The following is a 15630-nucleotide window of genomic DNA, read 5'->3' as shown; positions in this document are numbered from 1 at the left end:
TGTCTCCTCTGATTACTGACCCTCCTGCTACTGCAAACAGTCTGTCCTTATTTACTCTATCAAAATCCTTCTTGACTTTGGACACCTCTATTGAATCTCCCCTTAACCTTCTCTGCTCTAAGGAGAACAATCCCTGGGATTGTTCTCCTTAGAGCAGAGAAGGTTAAGGGGAGATTCCACATGAACGGAGCTCCCTCACCCCTAGTCCCATTCTAGTAATTCTCCTCCAAGGCTACTGAAATTCTCCCTCAAGTGTGGCCCATAATTGGCCACAAAACTCCAGCTGAGGATTAGCTCTTATAAAAATTTAATATAACTTCCTTGCTTTTTGTACTGTATGTGTCTGTTGATAAAATTAAAAGTCCTACCTTTTCCACAGACATCTCAACTTGCCCTGTCACCTTCAAAGGTAATTTTTCTAGCCATAGTCCACAAAGGGTAACAGGCATCTCTCACCATTAGAGGGAGATCAGTGTTAACATGCAGCTTGAGGGACACCCTCTATAAGCATGGAGCAAGGCAAGGAGGCCAGTCTCCAAGAGCCAGTACAGGGAGCAAGTTCATGCCATTGGTATCATTATGCAGTACAGTCTAGCAACCTAACCAACTGAGCTAACCAATCCCTCACCTTCAGAAACAAGTGGAAACACCCACTTCTCTCTGTCCCTCCACCCCTTTAACATTCTACCATTTAGTTTATATTCATAAATCACTTCATGTTCAAAATGAACCATGGGGGTGATGGTTGAGAAGACCTCTGGGGGAGTGGGTGTGAAAGACTCACCTCTGCTTGGACTTGACGGTTTTGGGCTTGACAGAGCCCCTGTTTGAACGAAAGCCTGACTGCGGCACACTCCTCCTCCTCTTCCTCTTTGATGCTGCATCAACTTGGCGTCTGGCGAGATGATGGAGGAGCGGAAGCCAGTCTGATGGACCCAGTTCGTTCCCCTCCACAGATGCTGAAGTCAGAGCTGCCTTGACCCAAGGCGAGAGGTCTGAGGGCTGAGACAAGGTTAACTTTTTGAAAATTAAAATCTTCTCATGTTTAGACCAGGTCCCAGGACAAGAAGAGTTAAAATTTTACATTTGTATTTCTTCTGCATAAGGTCTTTTTCAGACTTGCAAAATGAATAAAATTTAAAAATAAAACTTAACCTGAACATGTTTCCCTTCTAAAGGCTAATGAAAATACAAGTATTTCGAATGCAGAAGATTCATCTAAATGTTTACTTCAGTGGAAATCTTCCTTTTGGACTGTTCCCACTCCCCCACATTCTCCAATTCCTGCCTCCCAAAGACACAAATCCTTATTGCAATAGGATGTCAGCTGTGTCTCAGTGGGTGACACTCTCATCTCTAGCTCAGAGTTGTTGCTTCAAATCCCACTCTAGAGACTTGAGCACAAAACCCAGACTGGCACAGCAGGTGCAGTACTGAGGAAATGCCGCACTGTCACAGGTGCCGTCTTCAAATTGACATGTTAATCTGAGGCCCAACCTGCTCTCTCAGGTTGATGTTAAAGATCCCATGGCGCTATTTCAAATTAAAGCAGAGTAATGCCTCCCTGGTGTCCTGCTCAATATCTCTACCGTAATTTAACAGATTATTTGGTCATTGCTGTGGGATCTTTTACTGTGAGAAATTTGGCTGCAGCATTTCCTACATTTCAACAGTGCCTCATTAGCTGTCAAGTGCCTTACAATACCCTGAACTTGTGAAAGGCGCTATAGGAATGCAAGTCTTTATTTACAGTTACACAAGCACCAGTTGCTCTCCTGCACTTCAGTCAAGTTCTTGTTCCTCATTCCCAAGTCCAGACACTGATTGTTGGCAGAGTTGCTGAGGCCATCAGCAGAGACCAATCCTACTCTCACCAACCTCAGAGAACTTGGCACAGCTCAGGGGCTGAATCCAAAATTTGTCTGTCTCTCTCACTCACCCATCACACGTCCCCGTCACTCTCTCCCTCACATTCTCCCAGTCACTCTCCCCAGTCACTGTCACCCCGATCTCTCTCCCCTCTATACCCACCAGTATCTGTCTCCCTCACGCATCTCTTTCTCTCTCTTACTCTAGTCTCTCCCCAGTTTCTCCTTCCCACCCTTGTCTTTCTCTCCCTCTCTCACACTCCCAGTCCATTTTCTCCCTCACCCCTAACCTCTCTCCCAGTTTCTTTTCTCCCTCACCCCCAATCTCTCTCACTGCCTCTCAGCCCCTTTTATTCCTCTCCCCTAGTCTCTATCTCAACTCCAGCCTCTCCCTTTCTCTCTCTCCCCCCATTTCTCTCTCTATTCTCTCTCCCCAAGTTTCCCTCTGGCTCTTTCACACTTCAACTCTCTCCCTCTCTCTCTTCCTCATTCTCAGTCTCTCTCTCTTTTTTTAATTCATTGGATGTGGACACCACTGGCTAGGCCAGCAATTATTGCCTTGAGAAGGTGGTGGTGAGCTGCCTTCTTAAATCACTGCAGTGCATGTGGTGTAGGTACACCCACAGTGCTGTTAGGCCATCCGGTTTCATTCCTTTTTTGTGTCTTTGTAGTGGTTTGTTATAACTGACTGGCTTCTCAGGCCATTTCAGAGTCAACTGCATTGCTGTGGGTCTGGAGTCACGTGTAGGCCAGATAACAGATTTCCTCCCCTAAAGGGCATTCATGAACCAGATGGGTTTTTACAATGGACAATTGTTGTAAACAATCGACAATTGTTGTAAAAACCCATCTGGTCATCATTAGACTTTCAATTCCACATTTTTTTATTGAATTCAAATTCCACCATCTGGGGTCCCCAGAGCATTAGTAATCTCTGGATTACTAGTCCAGCGACAATACCACTACACCATCACCCCCCGCCAGCCTCTCTCTCTCTCTCTCATCCACTCCAAGTCTCTCTCTCTCCCAGTCTCTCTCTCTCTCAAACTCCCAGTCCCTCTCTCTCTCTCTCACTCACTCCCAGTCCCAGTCTCTCTCTCTCTTACTTACTCCCAGTCCCAGTCCCTCTCTCTCTCTCACTCACTCCCAGTCCCAGTCTCTCTCTCTCTCACTCACTCCCAGTCACAGTCCCTCTCTCTCTCTCACTTACTCCCAGTCCCAGTCTCTCTCTCTCTCTCTCTCACTTACTCCCAGTCACAGTCCCTCTCTCTCTCTCACTCACTCCCAGTCCCAGTCTCTCTCTCTCACTTACTCCCAGTTCCAGTCTCTCTCTCTCTCTCTCACTCCCAGTCCCAGTCTCTCTCTCTCTCACTTACTCCCAGTCCCAGTCTCTCTCTCTCTCTCACTCACTTCCAGTCCCAGTCTCTCTCTCTCTCCCAGTCTCTCTCTCTCTCTCTCATTCCCAGTCTCTCTCTCTCTCATTCCCAATCTCTCTCTCTCTCATTCCCAGTCTCTCTCTCTCTCTCTCTCATTCCCAGTCTCTCTCTCTCTCTCATTCCCAGTCTCTCTCTCTCTCTCTCATTCCCAGTCTCTCTCTCTCTCTCTCATTCTCAGTCTCTCTCTCTCAAACTCTTTCATTCCCAGTCTCTCACGCTCTTTCTCTCTCTTTCTCTCTTTCTCTCTCAGTCCCATTCCTTCTCTCTCTCTTTCATTCCCAGTCTCTCGCTCGCTCTCTCACTCCCACTCGCTCTCTTGCTCTCACACTCCCAGTCTCTCTCTCTCACTCCAGTCCCAGTCTCTCTCTCTCACTTACTCCCAGTTCCAGTCTCTCTCTCTCTCTCTCACTCCCAGTCCCAGTCTCTCTCTCTCTCACTTACTCCCAGTCCCAGTCTCTCTCTCTCTCTCACTCACTTCCAGTCCCAGTCTCTCTCTCTCTCCCAGTCTCTCTCTCTCTCTCTCATTCCCAGTCTCTCTCTCTCTCATTCCCAGTCTCTCTCTCTCTCATTCCCAGTCTCTCTCTCTCTCTCTCTCATTCCCAGTCTCTCTCTCTCTCTCATTCCCAGTCTCTCTCTCTCTCTCTCATTCCCAGTCTCTCTCTCTCTCTCTCATTCTCAGTCTCTCTCTCTCAAACTCTTTCATTCCCAGTCTCTCACGCTCTTTCTCTCTCTTTCTCTCTTTCTCTCTCAGTCCCATTCCTTCTCTCTCTCTTTCATTCCCAGTCTCTCGCTCGCTCTCTCACTCCCACTCGCTCTCTTGCTCTCACACTCCCAGTCTCTCTCTCTCACTCCAGTCCCAGTCTCTCTCTCTCTTTCTCATTCCCAATCCCAGTCTCTCTCTCTCATTCCCAGTCTCTCTCTCTCATTCCCAGTCCCCGCCCCCTCTCTCTCTCTCTCAAACTCTTTCATTCCCAGTCTCTCACGCTCTCTCTCTCACTCCCAGTCTCTCTCGCTCTCACTCCCAGTCTCTCTCTCAGTCCCAGACCCTCTCTCTCTCTTTCATTCCCAGTCTCTCGCTCTCTCTCTCTCACTCCCACTCTCTCTCTCACACTCCCTCTCACATTCCCGGGTCTCTCACTCTCTCACTCCGAGACCCATCCTCTCTCTCTCTCTCTCTCACTCCCAGTCCCTCTCTCTCTCTCTCATTCCCAGTCTCTGTCTCTCTCCCTGTCTGCCTCCCTCTCTCAAACTCCCAGTCCCTCTCTCATTTCCAGTTCTTCTCTCACTCCTAGCCTCTCTCTCTCCCACACTCCCAGTCTCTCTCTCTCTCATTCCCAGTCTCTCTCTCACTCCCACTCCCAGTCTCTCGCTCTCACTCCCAGACCCAGTCTCTCTTTCTGTTACCCCCAGTCACTCTCTCTCTCTTTCTCTCATACCCAGTCTCTCTCTTTCTCTCTTTCTCCCAACCCCAGTCTCTCTCTCTCTCTCTCTCCCCAATCTCTTTCTCTCTCCCTCCAATCTCTCTCTCACTCTCTCTCCAATCTCTCTCTCACTCCCAGACCCAATCTCTCTCTCTCTTTCTCTCACTCCCAGTCTCTCTCTCTCCCAGTCTCTCTCTCTCTCACACACTGCCAGACCCACTCTCCCAATCTCTCTCTCGCTCCCAGTCTTTCTCTCTCTCTCTCTGTATCTTACTCACACTCCCAGTCTCTCTCTCATTCTCTCATTCCCAGTCTCTCTCCCTCTCTGTCTGTCTGTCTCTCTCTCTCTCTTTCTCACACTCCCAGACCCAGTCCCTCTCTCCCAATCTCTCTCTCACTCCTGGTCTCTCCCTCTCTCTCACACTCCTAGACCCAGTCTCTCTCTCTCTCTCTCTCTCTCTCACTCCCAGACCCTCTCTCTGTCTCCCAGTCACTCTCTCTCTCACACTCCTAGACCCAGTCTCTCTCTCTCACCCCCAGACCCTCTCTCTCTCTCCCAGTCACTCTCTCTCTCTCATTCCCAGTCTCTCATTCCCAGTCTCTCTTTCTCACTGCCAGTCTCCCTCTCTCATTCCCAGTTTCTCTGTCTCTCATTCACTCCAAGTCTCTCTCTCACTCCCAGCCTCTCTCTCTCTCACACTCCCAGACCCAGTCTCTCTCTCTCTCTCTCTCTCACTCCCAGTCCCTCTCTCTCTCTCTCTCATTCCCAGTCTCTCTCACTCCCAGTCCCTCTCTCTCTCATTCCCAGTCTCTCTCACTCCCAGTCCCTCTCTCTCTCTCTCATTCCCAGTCTCTCTGTCTCTCATTCACTCCGTCTCTCTCTCTCTCTCTCTCACTCCCAGTCTCTCTGTCTCTCATTCACTCCGTCTCTCTCTCTCTCTCTCCCAGCCTCTCTCTCACGCTCCCAGACCCAGTCTCTCTCTCTCTCTCACTCCCAGTTTCTCTTTCTCTCTCTCTCTCCCAGTCTCTCTCTCATTCCTAGTCTCTCTCTCTCTCTCTCTCACTCACTCTCCTCACCTTTCCAGCCACTTCTGTCCCCGGAGCTGTCCCGTCGCTGCAGCGAATGAAGTTCAGCAGCAGAAGCAGGTGAAGGAAGTTTTGTCTGGATCCGATCATCTGGTGAGACATTTCCTGCAGTGAATAACAGGAGCAGGGCAGGGGGTTCGATTCTCACCTCTGACCATTCAATAACACTGAGAACAGCACTGACTAGAATGCAGAATAGTCACATCAATCCCACTCTGCAATCGGAATGATTGCGGGAAGGATGAATGATAAACTGTGATAAATTATACATAACCTCCCTGACCTGCTTTCAAATCACTGGGGCTGAGAATTGAGGAGGTTCAACAAGTATAAAACCACCGAGAGGAATAATCGTCGAAAGAAAAAAATGAATCATCAACTTTTAAGGAATCAAACTATTGAGTTATTATCAGTTAAACTATTAACACGATCTCCACACCAAAGCTGCTGAGCTTTTCCAGCTATTTCTGTTTGTTAACATTGATTGGGATAAAGAACTCGACTTTAAATACATTCATTCCCAATAATTATTCCAACACTAGAAGCTTGTTAGTATTGCTAACCTTTTAGAACAATTCTAAAAGCTTTGTTTTAATTCTTTGCCCTTTAATGGGGTAAAGGAGTTGGCCGCCTTCCCTCAGTCTCACCTTAATGTCCTCACCCCACTTGCTGTGCAGGATCCCAAATTGCTCCTTGTTCGCTTTCGCTCCCATTTATAGTCCCCGGCCCCCGGTCTCCAGTGCGTCACTTGCCTCCCAGTGTCTCACCCACAGGTTTCCTGGCACTTCCCACCTGCGCCTCAGTCACTTTCCCTTCCATCGGGGTGTCTGCGGTTCCAGCGAAATCAGGAGCGAATCCCAAATCCTCAACCTCTCCCAATCTGCTGAAACCGCCCAACTCGCTCCCTGATGTGTGACCACAATCTTATTGAGCAGAACCCGCTATCAAATTGTATAAACCACATCTGACCGGAGATGTAAAACTCCCGTTTCCAAATGCAAACCTTTTCCCAGTTGCTTACTTTCTAGGAACAGGAGAGGCCGTTCAGCCCCTCCAGCTTTAAAAAAAAAAATTATTGCACGGGACCTGCTGGGCCAGCATTTATTGCCCACCTCTCACTGTGGTGGTGAGCAGCCTCCTTGAACCACTGCAGTCCCATGTGAAACAAAAACAGAATTACCTGGAGAAACTCAGCAGGTCTGGCGGCATCGGCGGAGAAGAATAAAGTTGACGTTTCGAGTCCTCACGACCCTTTTTTGTTTTGGATTTCCAGCATCAGCAGTTTTTTTGTTTTTATCTCTGTGTTTAATTGACTGCCACCTCTCTTCAAGGAATGCCTTCCCTGAAGAAGTATTGCTCTTCTCTCCGACAGGATTTCCGTATCTCTCTTTTGCCTTGTTCACCTTCATTGCTTTCCATTTCTCTCCTGGTGTATGACAAGGTGTTCACTAAAACCTGTTCTGTTGAAGGGTCGTGAGAACTCGAAACGTCAACTTTATTCTTCTCCACCAATGCTGCCAGACCTGCTGAGTTTTTCCAGGTAATTCTGTTTTTGTTTTGGATTTCCATCGTCCGCAGTTTTTTGTTTTTATATTTGCAGTCCATGTGGTGTAGGTACACCCACAGCGCTGTTAGGGAGGGAGTTCCAGGGTTTTGACCCAGCGACAGTGAAGGAACTGCGATATATTTCCAAGTCAGGATGGTGAGTGACTTGGAGGGGAACTTCCAGGTGGTGGTGTTCCCATCTATCTGCTGCCCTTGTCCTTCTAGATGGTAGCGGTTGTGGCTTTGGAAGGTGCTGCCGAAGGAGCCTTGGTGAATTCCTGCAGTGCATCTTGTAGATGGTACACACTGCTGCTACTGTGCGTCGGTGATGGAGGCAGTGAATGTTTGTGGATGGGGTGCCAATCAAGTGGGCTGCTTTGTCCTGGACGGTGTCAAGCTTCTTGAGTGTTGTTGGAGCTGCACTCATCCAGGCAAGTGGGGAGTATTCCATCACACTCCTGACTCGTGCCTTGTAGATGGTGGACAGGCTTTGGGGAGTCAGGAGGTGAGTTACTTGTTGCACAATTCCCAGCCTCTGGCCTGCTCTTGTAGCTGCAGTATTTACATGGTTAGTCCAGTTTAGCTTCAGATCCAGGGCTGGCACAAGGGTATTTGCCACACTGGGTGAGCCTCCAATCTGATGCCCATTGTCCTCCGCCCACCTCCACCCCCTTACAACCGATGCAGTTGGTAAAGCTGAGTTATTCAAAAAGCCCAGAGGGAAACTTTAAACAACTGTCATAACCTATAATTTTAAGTGTTATGTTTGAGATGCGACTCTAAATTCAGGAATCAGACAACCAGTTCTTGAGGTTTTACATTAAACTAAATGAAACATTTTATTGATTTACAGAGGTTAAAATATATATACACATGGCTACAAATTACTACTATCATAACTTTTAACAAATTCCCAAACTAATCTCCATTAAGGGAACAACAACTCATAGACTTAACCAAACACCAGGCAAAGCATTTTCACCTGACAAATTCAAAGTGAGATTCCTTTCACTTTGGTTCCTTTGCAGACAGTGGGAGGCGGACAGGCTTTGATCTTACTTGGCCTCTGCTCTGCACACCCGATATTGGCTGTCTTGTCATAATGCAAATTCTCATTGTCTCACCAGCTTCTTTGAACTCCACCTTTAACAATAAAACCCCTTTCATAGTACCAATTTTATTCGTAATATAAACATATTGTTTGGTAGCTGCTAGACAGGTATCAATTTCACCCCACTTCTTGAATGCTCTATTCAAAAAAATGCAAATGCGCGCTATCTCTCTTCCATATCAAAACTAGTGCACACCCAGACTAGCTGGCTTTAATCCAATTAAGACACACCCACAGGCTAAACATCTAGATTAAAAGAAAAATATTTTTCAAAATGTTATATACATTAATAGCTTCATGACACCCCCCTCCCCACCCTCCCCACTCAATAATCTGGGACACATTGGCGGAAGTGACATCACAGGATGCTGGGAGAAAGGCACAAGTGGGTTCTATGGGGAAGCAAGCTGTGGAAACCCAGAGATGGGCTGACGGAGAAGGTCCACTACCTCACATTGGAAACTGAATCTCCCTGCTGTGTGAATACACCCAAGCATCGAGTGGACAGTGGATTAAAGCTTTGCTGTTTAACTTACTGTCACAGTCCTAAAGTGAGAACATTTGCAATAAACCTTAAAAACAAACTACTGACCCAACCAGGGGTGAAGTGATCTGAAATCCCTGCTCCACCCATCGCTGTCAGATGAACACTTGCTGCTTTCATCTGATCCCTCAATGAAATTCAAACCCCACTAAACCCACTGCAGGCCACCAAAATCCCAGCCAATCACAGCCCTCCTGGAACAAAAACAGAAAATGCCGGGAAATCTCAGCAGGTCTGGCAACATCTGTGGAGAGAGAAACAGGGTTAACGTTTTGAGTCTGTGTAACTCTTCTTCAGAGCCAGACGGACTCGAAACATTAACTCTGTTTCTCTCTCCGCAGATGTTGCCAGACCTGCTGAGATTTTCCTGCATTTTCTGTTTTTCTTTCAGATTTCCAGCATTTGCAGTATTTTGCTTTTATCACAGCACCCCCCCACTGGCTTGTTTTTGGTTTGAGGAGGTTGAATTTGATTGGACAGCAATGCACTGGATGAGGGTTGGAGTTTCGTTCCCCTTGGTTGCTGTGATGATAAATTATGGGGCTGATTTATTTAAACACCGGGGGCTGGATTTTACTGTCAGTGAGTGGGGGGGGCGGGACCTACTCGCCGACACGTAAAATGACACCCGGTGATGTCGGGCTGAACTCCTGACGTCACCGTCATTTAAGTTTTCAGAATGGCGGGGACGCAGCAAAATCAGCAAATTGAGGCCATTGACAGAGCAATTAAAGTAATTAGTGGACCTACCCGTCCAACCTTAAGGCTGGCGGGCAGGCCGGGAGCCCCGGCGGGGAGTAGAAAAAGCATCAAACCTCATCCACGGGCGGGATCAGGTTTCATGTAGCGTTTTAAAAATTTTAATAAAGTTTTTTTTGGAAATTATGAACATGTCCCAACTCATGTGACATTGTCACACGAGGGGACATGTTAGGGAAATTTTATTTTTCTATTCTGAGCTTTTTAACATTTTGAACCGATCTCCCTGAGGCAGCACTTAGCCTCAGGGAGATGAGTGTGCTCTTTCATGCACATGCGCGAAACAGCGCACTCTTGGGTTTAGGAACCGCCCCCCCTCCCCTACCCACACAGGGAGCGCATAGCACTTCTGTGTGGACGTCACGCTGGGCGGGCATTAATTGGCCCGTCCACGTAAAATGGCACCTTTGATCGGGGGCGCCGATCGGAAGCACGCATGCACGCGCCCACCCATCAACTTCCCCCCCAACGAGGGGAAAATTCAGCCCTGGGTTTCAGTTCCAATGTTTCAAAAAATGTCGACAGGTTTTTCCCGCCCTCCCCAGACTGTGAGTGCCTAGTTCACCCAGTGGTAACACCAGCCCTGATCTGATCAGTGGGAATCCCCTTGTATGCCATTCTGCACTTGGCACATGGTCTGCACTTTGAACTCCATTTACCTGCTTTTGCTCCAGAGCCTTCCCAACAAAAATCCTTCAATTATAAAAACAGAAAATGCTGGAGATACTCAGCAGGACTGACAGCAGCTGTCGAGAGTGAAGCAAAGATAACATTTCAGGTCAACGTCTTTTTATTGGCCTTTCAAAAAAAATCTTTTAATTCCATTGAAGATCCCCATTACCCCACAGTATCCATAGCTTTCTGTGGGAGACAGTTCCAGATTTTCACAACCTTTTGTGTGAACAAGTGCTTCCTGACATTATCCTTGAACAGCCTGGCTCAAATTTGAAGGTTATGCCTGTTTATTCTGGACCCCATCACCAGGATAAATATCACAACAGCTGAGCAAAACCTGGTTGAAGAGGGAGATTTTAAATTGCATCTGGAAAGGAGGGGAAAGATAAGAGAGTCAGAGTCAGAAAGACTTAGATCCTCAGCAGCTGAAGCAGAGTGAACAATGGTGGAGCGATTGAAATTGGAGATGTTCAAGAGACCGGAATTGGAGGAGCGAAGATGTCTTGGAGGGTTATAGGTCTGGTGGGAATTACAGAGATAGGGAGGAGGATGGAGGCATTTAAAAGCAGGGATGAGAATTTTAAAATCAAGGCATTGCTTAACTCAGAGTCAATGTAAGTCAGCGAACACGAGGGTATTCGGGGTATAGGACTTGGTGGGAGTTCAGCCACAGGCAGGTTGTTTTGGGTGACCTTACAGAGGGTAAAACGTGGGGAGGCCAGGGGAGGCCAGCCAGGACTGTGTTAAAACAGTCAAGTCTAGAGGTAGCTGCTAGTGACAGTGTGCTATATATGACGGTATCTAAAGAGCACAGTCACCAGAGCTGTTTCTTTGAATAAAAGCAAAATACTATAGATGCTGGAGATCTGAAATAAAAACAAAAAGCGATGGAAAAACTCAGCCGGTCTGGCAACATCTGTGGAGAGAGAAGCAGAGTTAACATTTCAACCAAATGATTAGGAAGGCAAATGGAATCTTGTCATCTATTGCAAGGTGAATGGAATGTAAAAGTAGGGATGTTTTGCTTCAGTTGTACAGGGTATTGGTGAGACAACCTCTCACTGTGTATAGTTTTGGTCTCTTTATTTAAGAAAGGATATAATTGTGTTAGAAGCAGTTCAGAGAAGGGTCACTCAACTGATAAAAGCAAAATACTGCGGATGCTGGAAATCTGAAACAAAAACAGAAAATGCTGGAAAAACGCAGCAGATCTGACAGCGTCTGTGGAGATAGAAACAGAGTTAACGTTTCGAGTCCATATGACTCTTCTGCAGAGGTAAAGAGAAGTAAAAATGTGATGAAATTTATACTGTTTAAGGGGGTGGAGCAGGTGAAGCTGGATAGAAGACCAGTGATAGGTGGAGGCAAAGGAGAGATTGACAAAGATGTCATGGACAAAAGGACAAAGGGGGTGTTAATGATACTGATACTGACTAAAGGAGGTGCTGATGGTGGCATTAAGATAAGGAAGCAGAATGTGATAATAGCCGGACAAGCACTCTGGAAAGAACAACATGAACAAGTGATAGATGGTCCTGGTGGGGGTGAGGTGGGGGGAGGGGACAGTGGTGGGAAAAAAGATTGAAAATAGGATAAAAGGTGAGGATAAAACAATGAATAAAAATGAAAATAAATAAAATAAAAATTAAAAATAAAAAAGAATATTGAAAAAAGGGGATAAAAAAGGGGTGGGGATGGAGGAGAGAGTTCATGATCTGAAGTTGTTGAACTCAATATTCAGTCCGGAAGGCTGTAAAATGCCTAGTCGGAAGTTGAGGTGCTGTTCCTCCAGTTTGCATTGAGCTTCACTGAAACATTGCAGCAGGCCAAGGACGGACATGTGGGCAAGAGAGCAGGGTGGAGTGTTGAAGTGGCAAGCGACAGGGAGGTCTGGGTCATGCTTACAGACAGACTGAAGATGTTCCGCAAAGCGGTCACCCAGTCTGCGTTTGGTCTCTCCAATGTAGAGGAAACCGCATTGAGAGTAGCGAATGCAGTAGACTAAATTGGGGGAAGTGCAAGTGAAATGCTGCTTCACTCGAAAGGAGTGTTTGGGCCCTTGGATGTTGAGGAGGGAGGAGGTAAAGGGGCAGGTGTTGCACCTGCTGCAATTGCATGGGAAGGTGCCGTGGGAGGGGGATGAGGTGGTCAGGGAGAAGTGGACCAGGGTGTCCCGGAGGGAACAGTCCCTATGGAATGCTGACTGGGGAGGGGGGGTGGTGGTGGGGTGGGTGGTGAAGGGAAGATGTGTTTGGGTGTTTGGTGGTGGCATCATGCTGGAGTTAATGGAAATGGCGGAGGATGATCCTTTGGATGCGGAGGCTGGTGGGGTGAAAAGTGAGGACAAGGGGGACCCAATCGTGGTTCTGGGAGGGAGAGGAAGGTGTGAGGGCAGAGGCGCGAGAGGTGGGTTGGACCACAGTGGGTGGGAAACCTCAGTTAAGGAAGAAATATCACTCAGCTGATAGGAGGTTATCTTACGAAGAAGGGCTGGACAGGCTGGGCCAGTATCCATTGAGGTTTAGAAGAATGAGAAGTGATCTTATTGAAACATGTAAGATCCTGATGGGACTTGACAGGGTGGATGCTGAGAGGATGTTTCCCCTTGTGGGAGAGACAAGAACTAGGGGACACAGTTTAAGATAAGGGGTCTCCCAGTTAAGGCAGAAATGAGTAGAAATTTTTTCTCTCAGAGGGCTGTGAATCTTTGGAACTCTTCCCCAAAGATTGGTGGAGGCTGGGTCATTGAATATTTTTTGAAGGCAGAGGTAGATAGATTCTCGATTAACAAAGGAGTCAAAGGTTATTGAGGATAGGCGGAATGTGGAGTTGAGGTCACAATCAGATTAACCATGATCTTATTGAATGGTGGAGCAGGCTCGAGGGGCTGAATGGCCTACTCCTGCTCTTAATTTGTATGTTCATATATATGTACATATGAGTCCAATATGACTCTCCTTTGGAACAGAAGAGAGGCACTTGCCGGGTTTTATGTTGTTGAAAAATGGGCAAAGGTCAAGTGGAACTAAAGGGAAGGTCAGGGAAGGGTTAGAGGGCAAGGGGAGATTAAATACAAAAGATATCACGGAACAAAAGGCAAAGGGAGTGGGCAATGGTTGTAGTAAAGAAACAAAGCATAGGTCCAGAGTAGATATTAATTGCAGAATAAAGGTCAGCTCAGTCTGAAAGCAAAAACAAAATACAGACTGGAATTTGGCAAAAAAAATTTCAAAATGCAGGACAGAGTTCCTGGGCTGATGTTGTTGAGTTCAGAAGGCTGTAAAGTGCCTGATCAGAAGATGAGGTGCTGTTCCTCCAGCTTGCGTTGGGCTTCACTGGAACATTGCGTGCCTTTTGTCCTATGTGACCCTTTGTCAACAGCATAAAACCTCTCCTCGGTTCTGAAGAAGAGTCATAGTGGGCCAGTCTTGCAGAGTTTTTCCAGTACTTTCTGCTCCTTCAAAATCAGTAGATGGGCAAGTGCTCATAGACAAGAACAAGCAAATGGCCCACTGGTAGAGGTCTATTCCGAGCTATGAGATGGACATCTCTCTGCCTGTGCTTGATGATCTTCTGCAGTTACCTGTCATGTATGAGTTTGATGCAGAACCCTCACTACTTGAGCTCAAAAAGGCTCCTTGACTCCCAAGCTGCTAGGCAAACACCTGGAATGGACCGAATGCCAGCTGAACTACTCAAGCATGGAAATCTCCTGCTGCCATACCTCCACAACCTCCTCCTCCTCTGCTGGGGAGAAGGTTCTCTCCCACCAGATATGCATGATGTAAACATCATCATGTTATGCAAGAACAACGGTGATCATTGGGGATGGCAGCAACTACTAGGGTACCCCACTCCTCAGCAACACTGAGAAGGCCTTTGCCAGAGCCATTCTAATGAAGCTTCATCGACTAGCCACCAGAATACACCCAGAGGCACAATGTGGCTTCAGAGCAGGCAGATTTACAGTGGACATGATCTTCTCCCTACGTCAGCTTCAAGAGAAGTGCAGAGAGCAGCGATCACCACTCTCCCTTGCTGTTGTGGATCTCATAAGAGCATTTGACACTGTGAGTAGGATGAGCCATTACTAGTTGTCCTTTCAAGCTTTGCAGCCTCATGCAGTCCTTCCATGATAACATGCACGGCACCATTCAGCTCAATGGCTCCACCTCTGACAGTTTAGAGATGAAGAATGGGGTGAAACTGGGCTGTGTTGTAGCCCCTACTCTGTTTTGTATCTTTTTCTCTGTCCTACTGACCTATGCTTTCCATGTCAACATGGAAGGAGTGTACCTCCACACACAATCAAACAGGAAACCCCTCAACCTAACAAGACTGAAGGCCAAGTCAAAAGTGTAGCATGTCCCGATTAGAGGACTTCTGTATGCAGATGATGCTGCACTAGTTGTCCTGACAGAAGAGCAGCTCCAAAGGCTAATGGGTTGTCTGTCCCATGCCTGTGTCACGTTCTTCCTCACCATCAGTGTCAAGAGAACTGTAGTTATGGGACAGGGTGTTGTGTCTCTGCCTGTGATCAGGCTCAACAACACCCAACACTGGAAGAGTAAATAAATCTCACGACTTGGATCCATAGTGAAAACCTGTCTCTTGCTGAAGAGCTCAGCACATGCATTGGAAAGGAAGCCAGCAACTTTGGCCGACTAACAAAATGGTCATGGAGAAACAACAAACTGACCCCAGGGCCAGGCTGTTTATCTATAAGGCCTGTAACCTCTGCAGATTGCTGCCTGCCAGCATGGACTAGACAACCCACACCTACCAAGAAAACAGGCTCAATAACTTCCATCTCCAGTGTCTATGACACATAGTTGGCACCACATGGAAAGACAAAATTACCAGTGCCACAGCCCTTTGCCACAGACCTTTCTTGGGCAAACGAGCCAAGCATTCTAGTGCTAATCAAACAAAGAAATCTTCACCGGCTTGGGCATGAGCACAGGATGGAAGATGGGCGCATCCCCAAGGATACGCTGGACGGGCAGGTAACCCATGCCAAGAGGCCAGCAGGGTGCCCAAAGCTCTGATCCAAGGATTCTGTCAACAGAGACTTGAAGGTTCTCAACCTGAACAAAAGCAAGTGGGAAACTCGAGCTGCCGACTGATGCAAATGGCAACACCAGCTCAGGGCGGGAGTTTGCCACCAGGGTTGCATGTAGCATCA

At 47.3% G+C, this 15630-nt stretch overlaps 1 protein-coding gene across 2 annotated transcripts in view; it reads right to left on the bottom strand.

The window, feature by feature from the left end:
- The window catches only part of ostn (osteocrin), a 63084-nt gene that overhangs the window by 8602 nt on the left and 38852 nt on the right, over window positions 1-15630 (bottom strand). Inside the window, exons 1-3 of one of the 2 annotated variants that reach the window (XM_078564597.1) lie at window positions 6459-6557; window positions 5803-5901; window positions 785-1002 (exon numbers count right to left, since the gene is read on the bottom strand). In XM_078564597.1, the coding sequence (XP_078420723.1) occupies window positions 785-1002; window positions 5803-5901; window positions 6459-6524 (383 nt within the window). In that variant the 5' untranslated portion in view covers window positions 6525-6557. Of the gene's footprint in view, window positions 1-784; window positions 1003-5802; window positions 5902-6458; window positions 6558-15630 lie in introns of those variants that run through there. The other variant, XM_078564598.1, reaches the window with a different exon arrangement.

Source organism: Cetorhinus maximus, chromosome 19, assembly GCF_964194155.1.
Source record: "Cetorhinus maximus chromosome 19, sCetMax3.hap1.1, whole genome shotgun sequence".
Lineage (NCBI taxonomy): Eukaryota > Metazoa > Chordata > Chondrichthyes > Lamniformes > Cetorhinidae > Cetorhinus > Cetorhinus maximus.
Note: the sequence above shows the minus strand (reverse complement) of the source record. Positions and strands in the feature narration are given on the sequence as shown.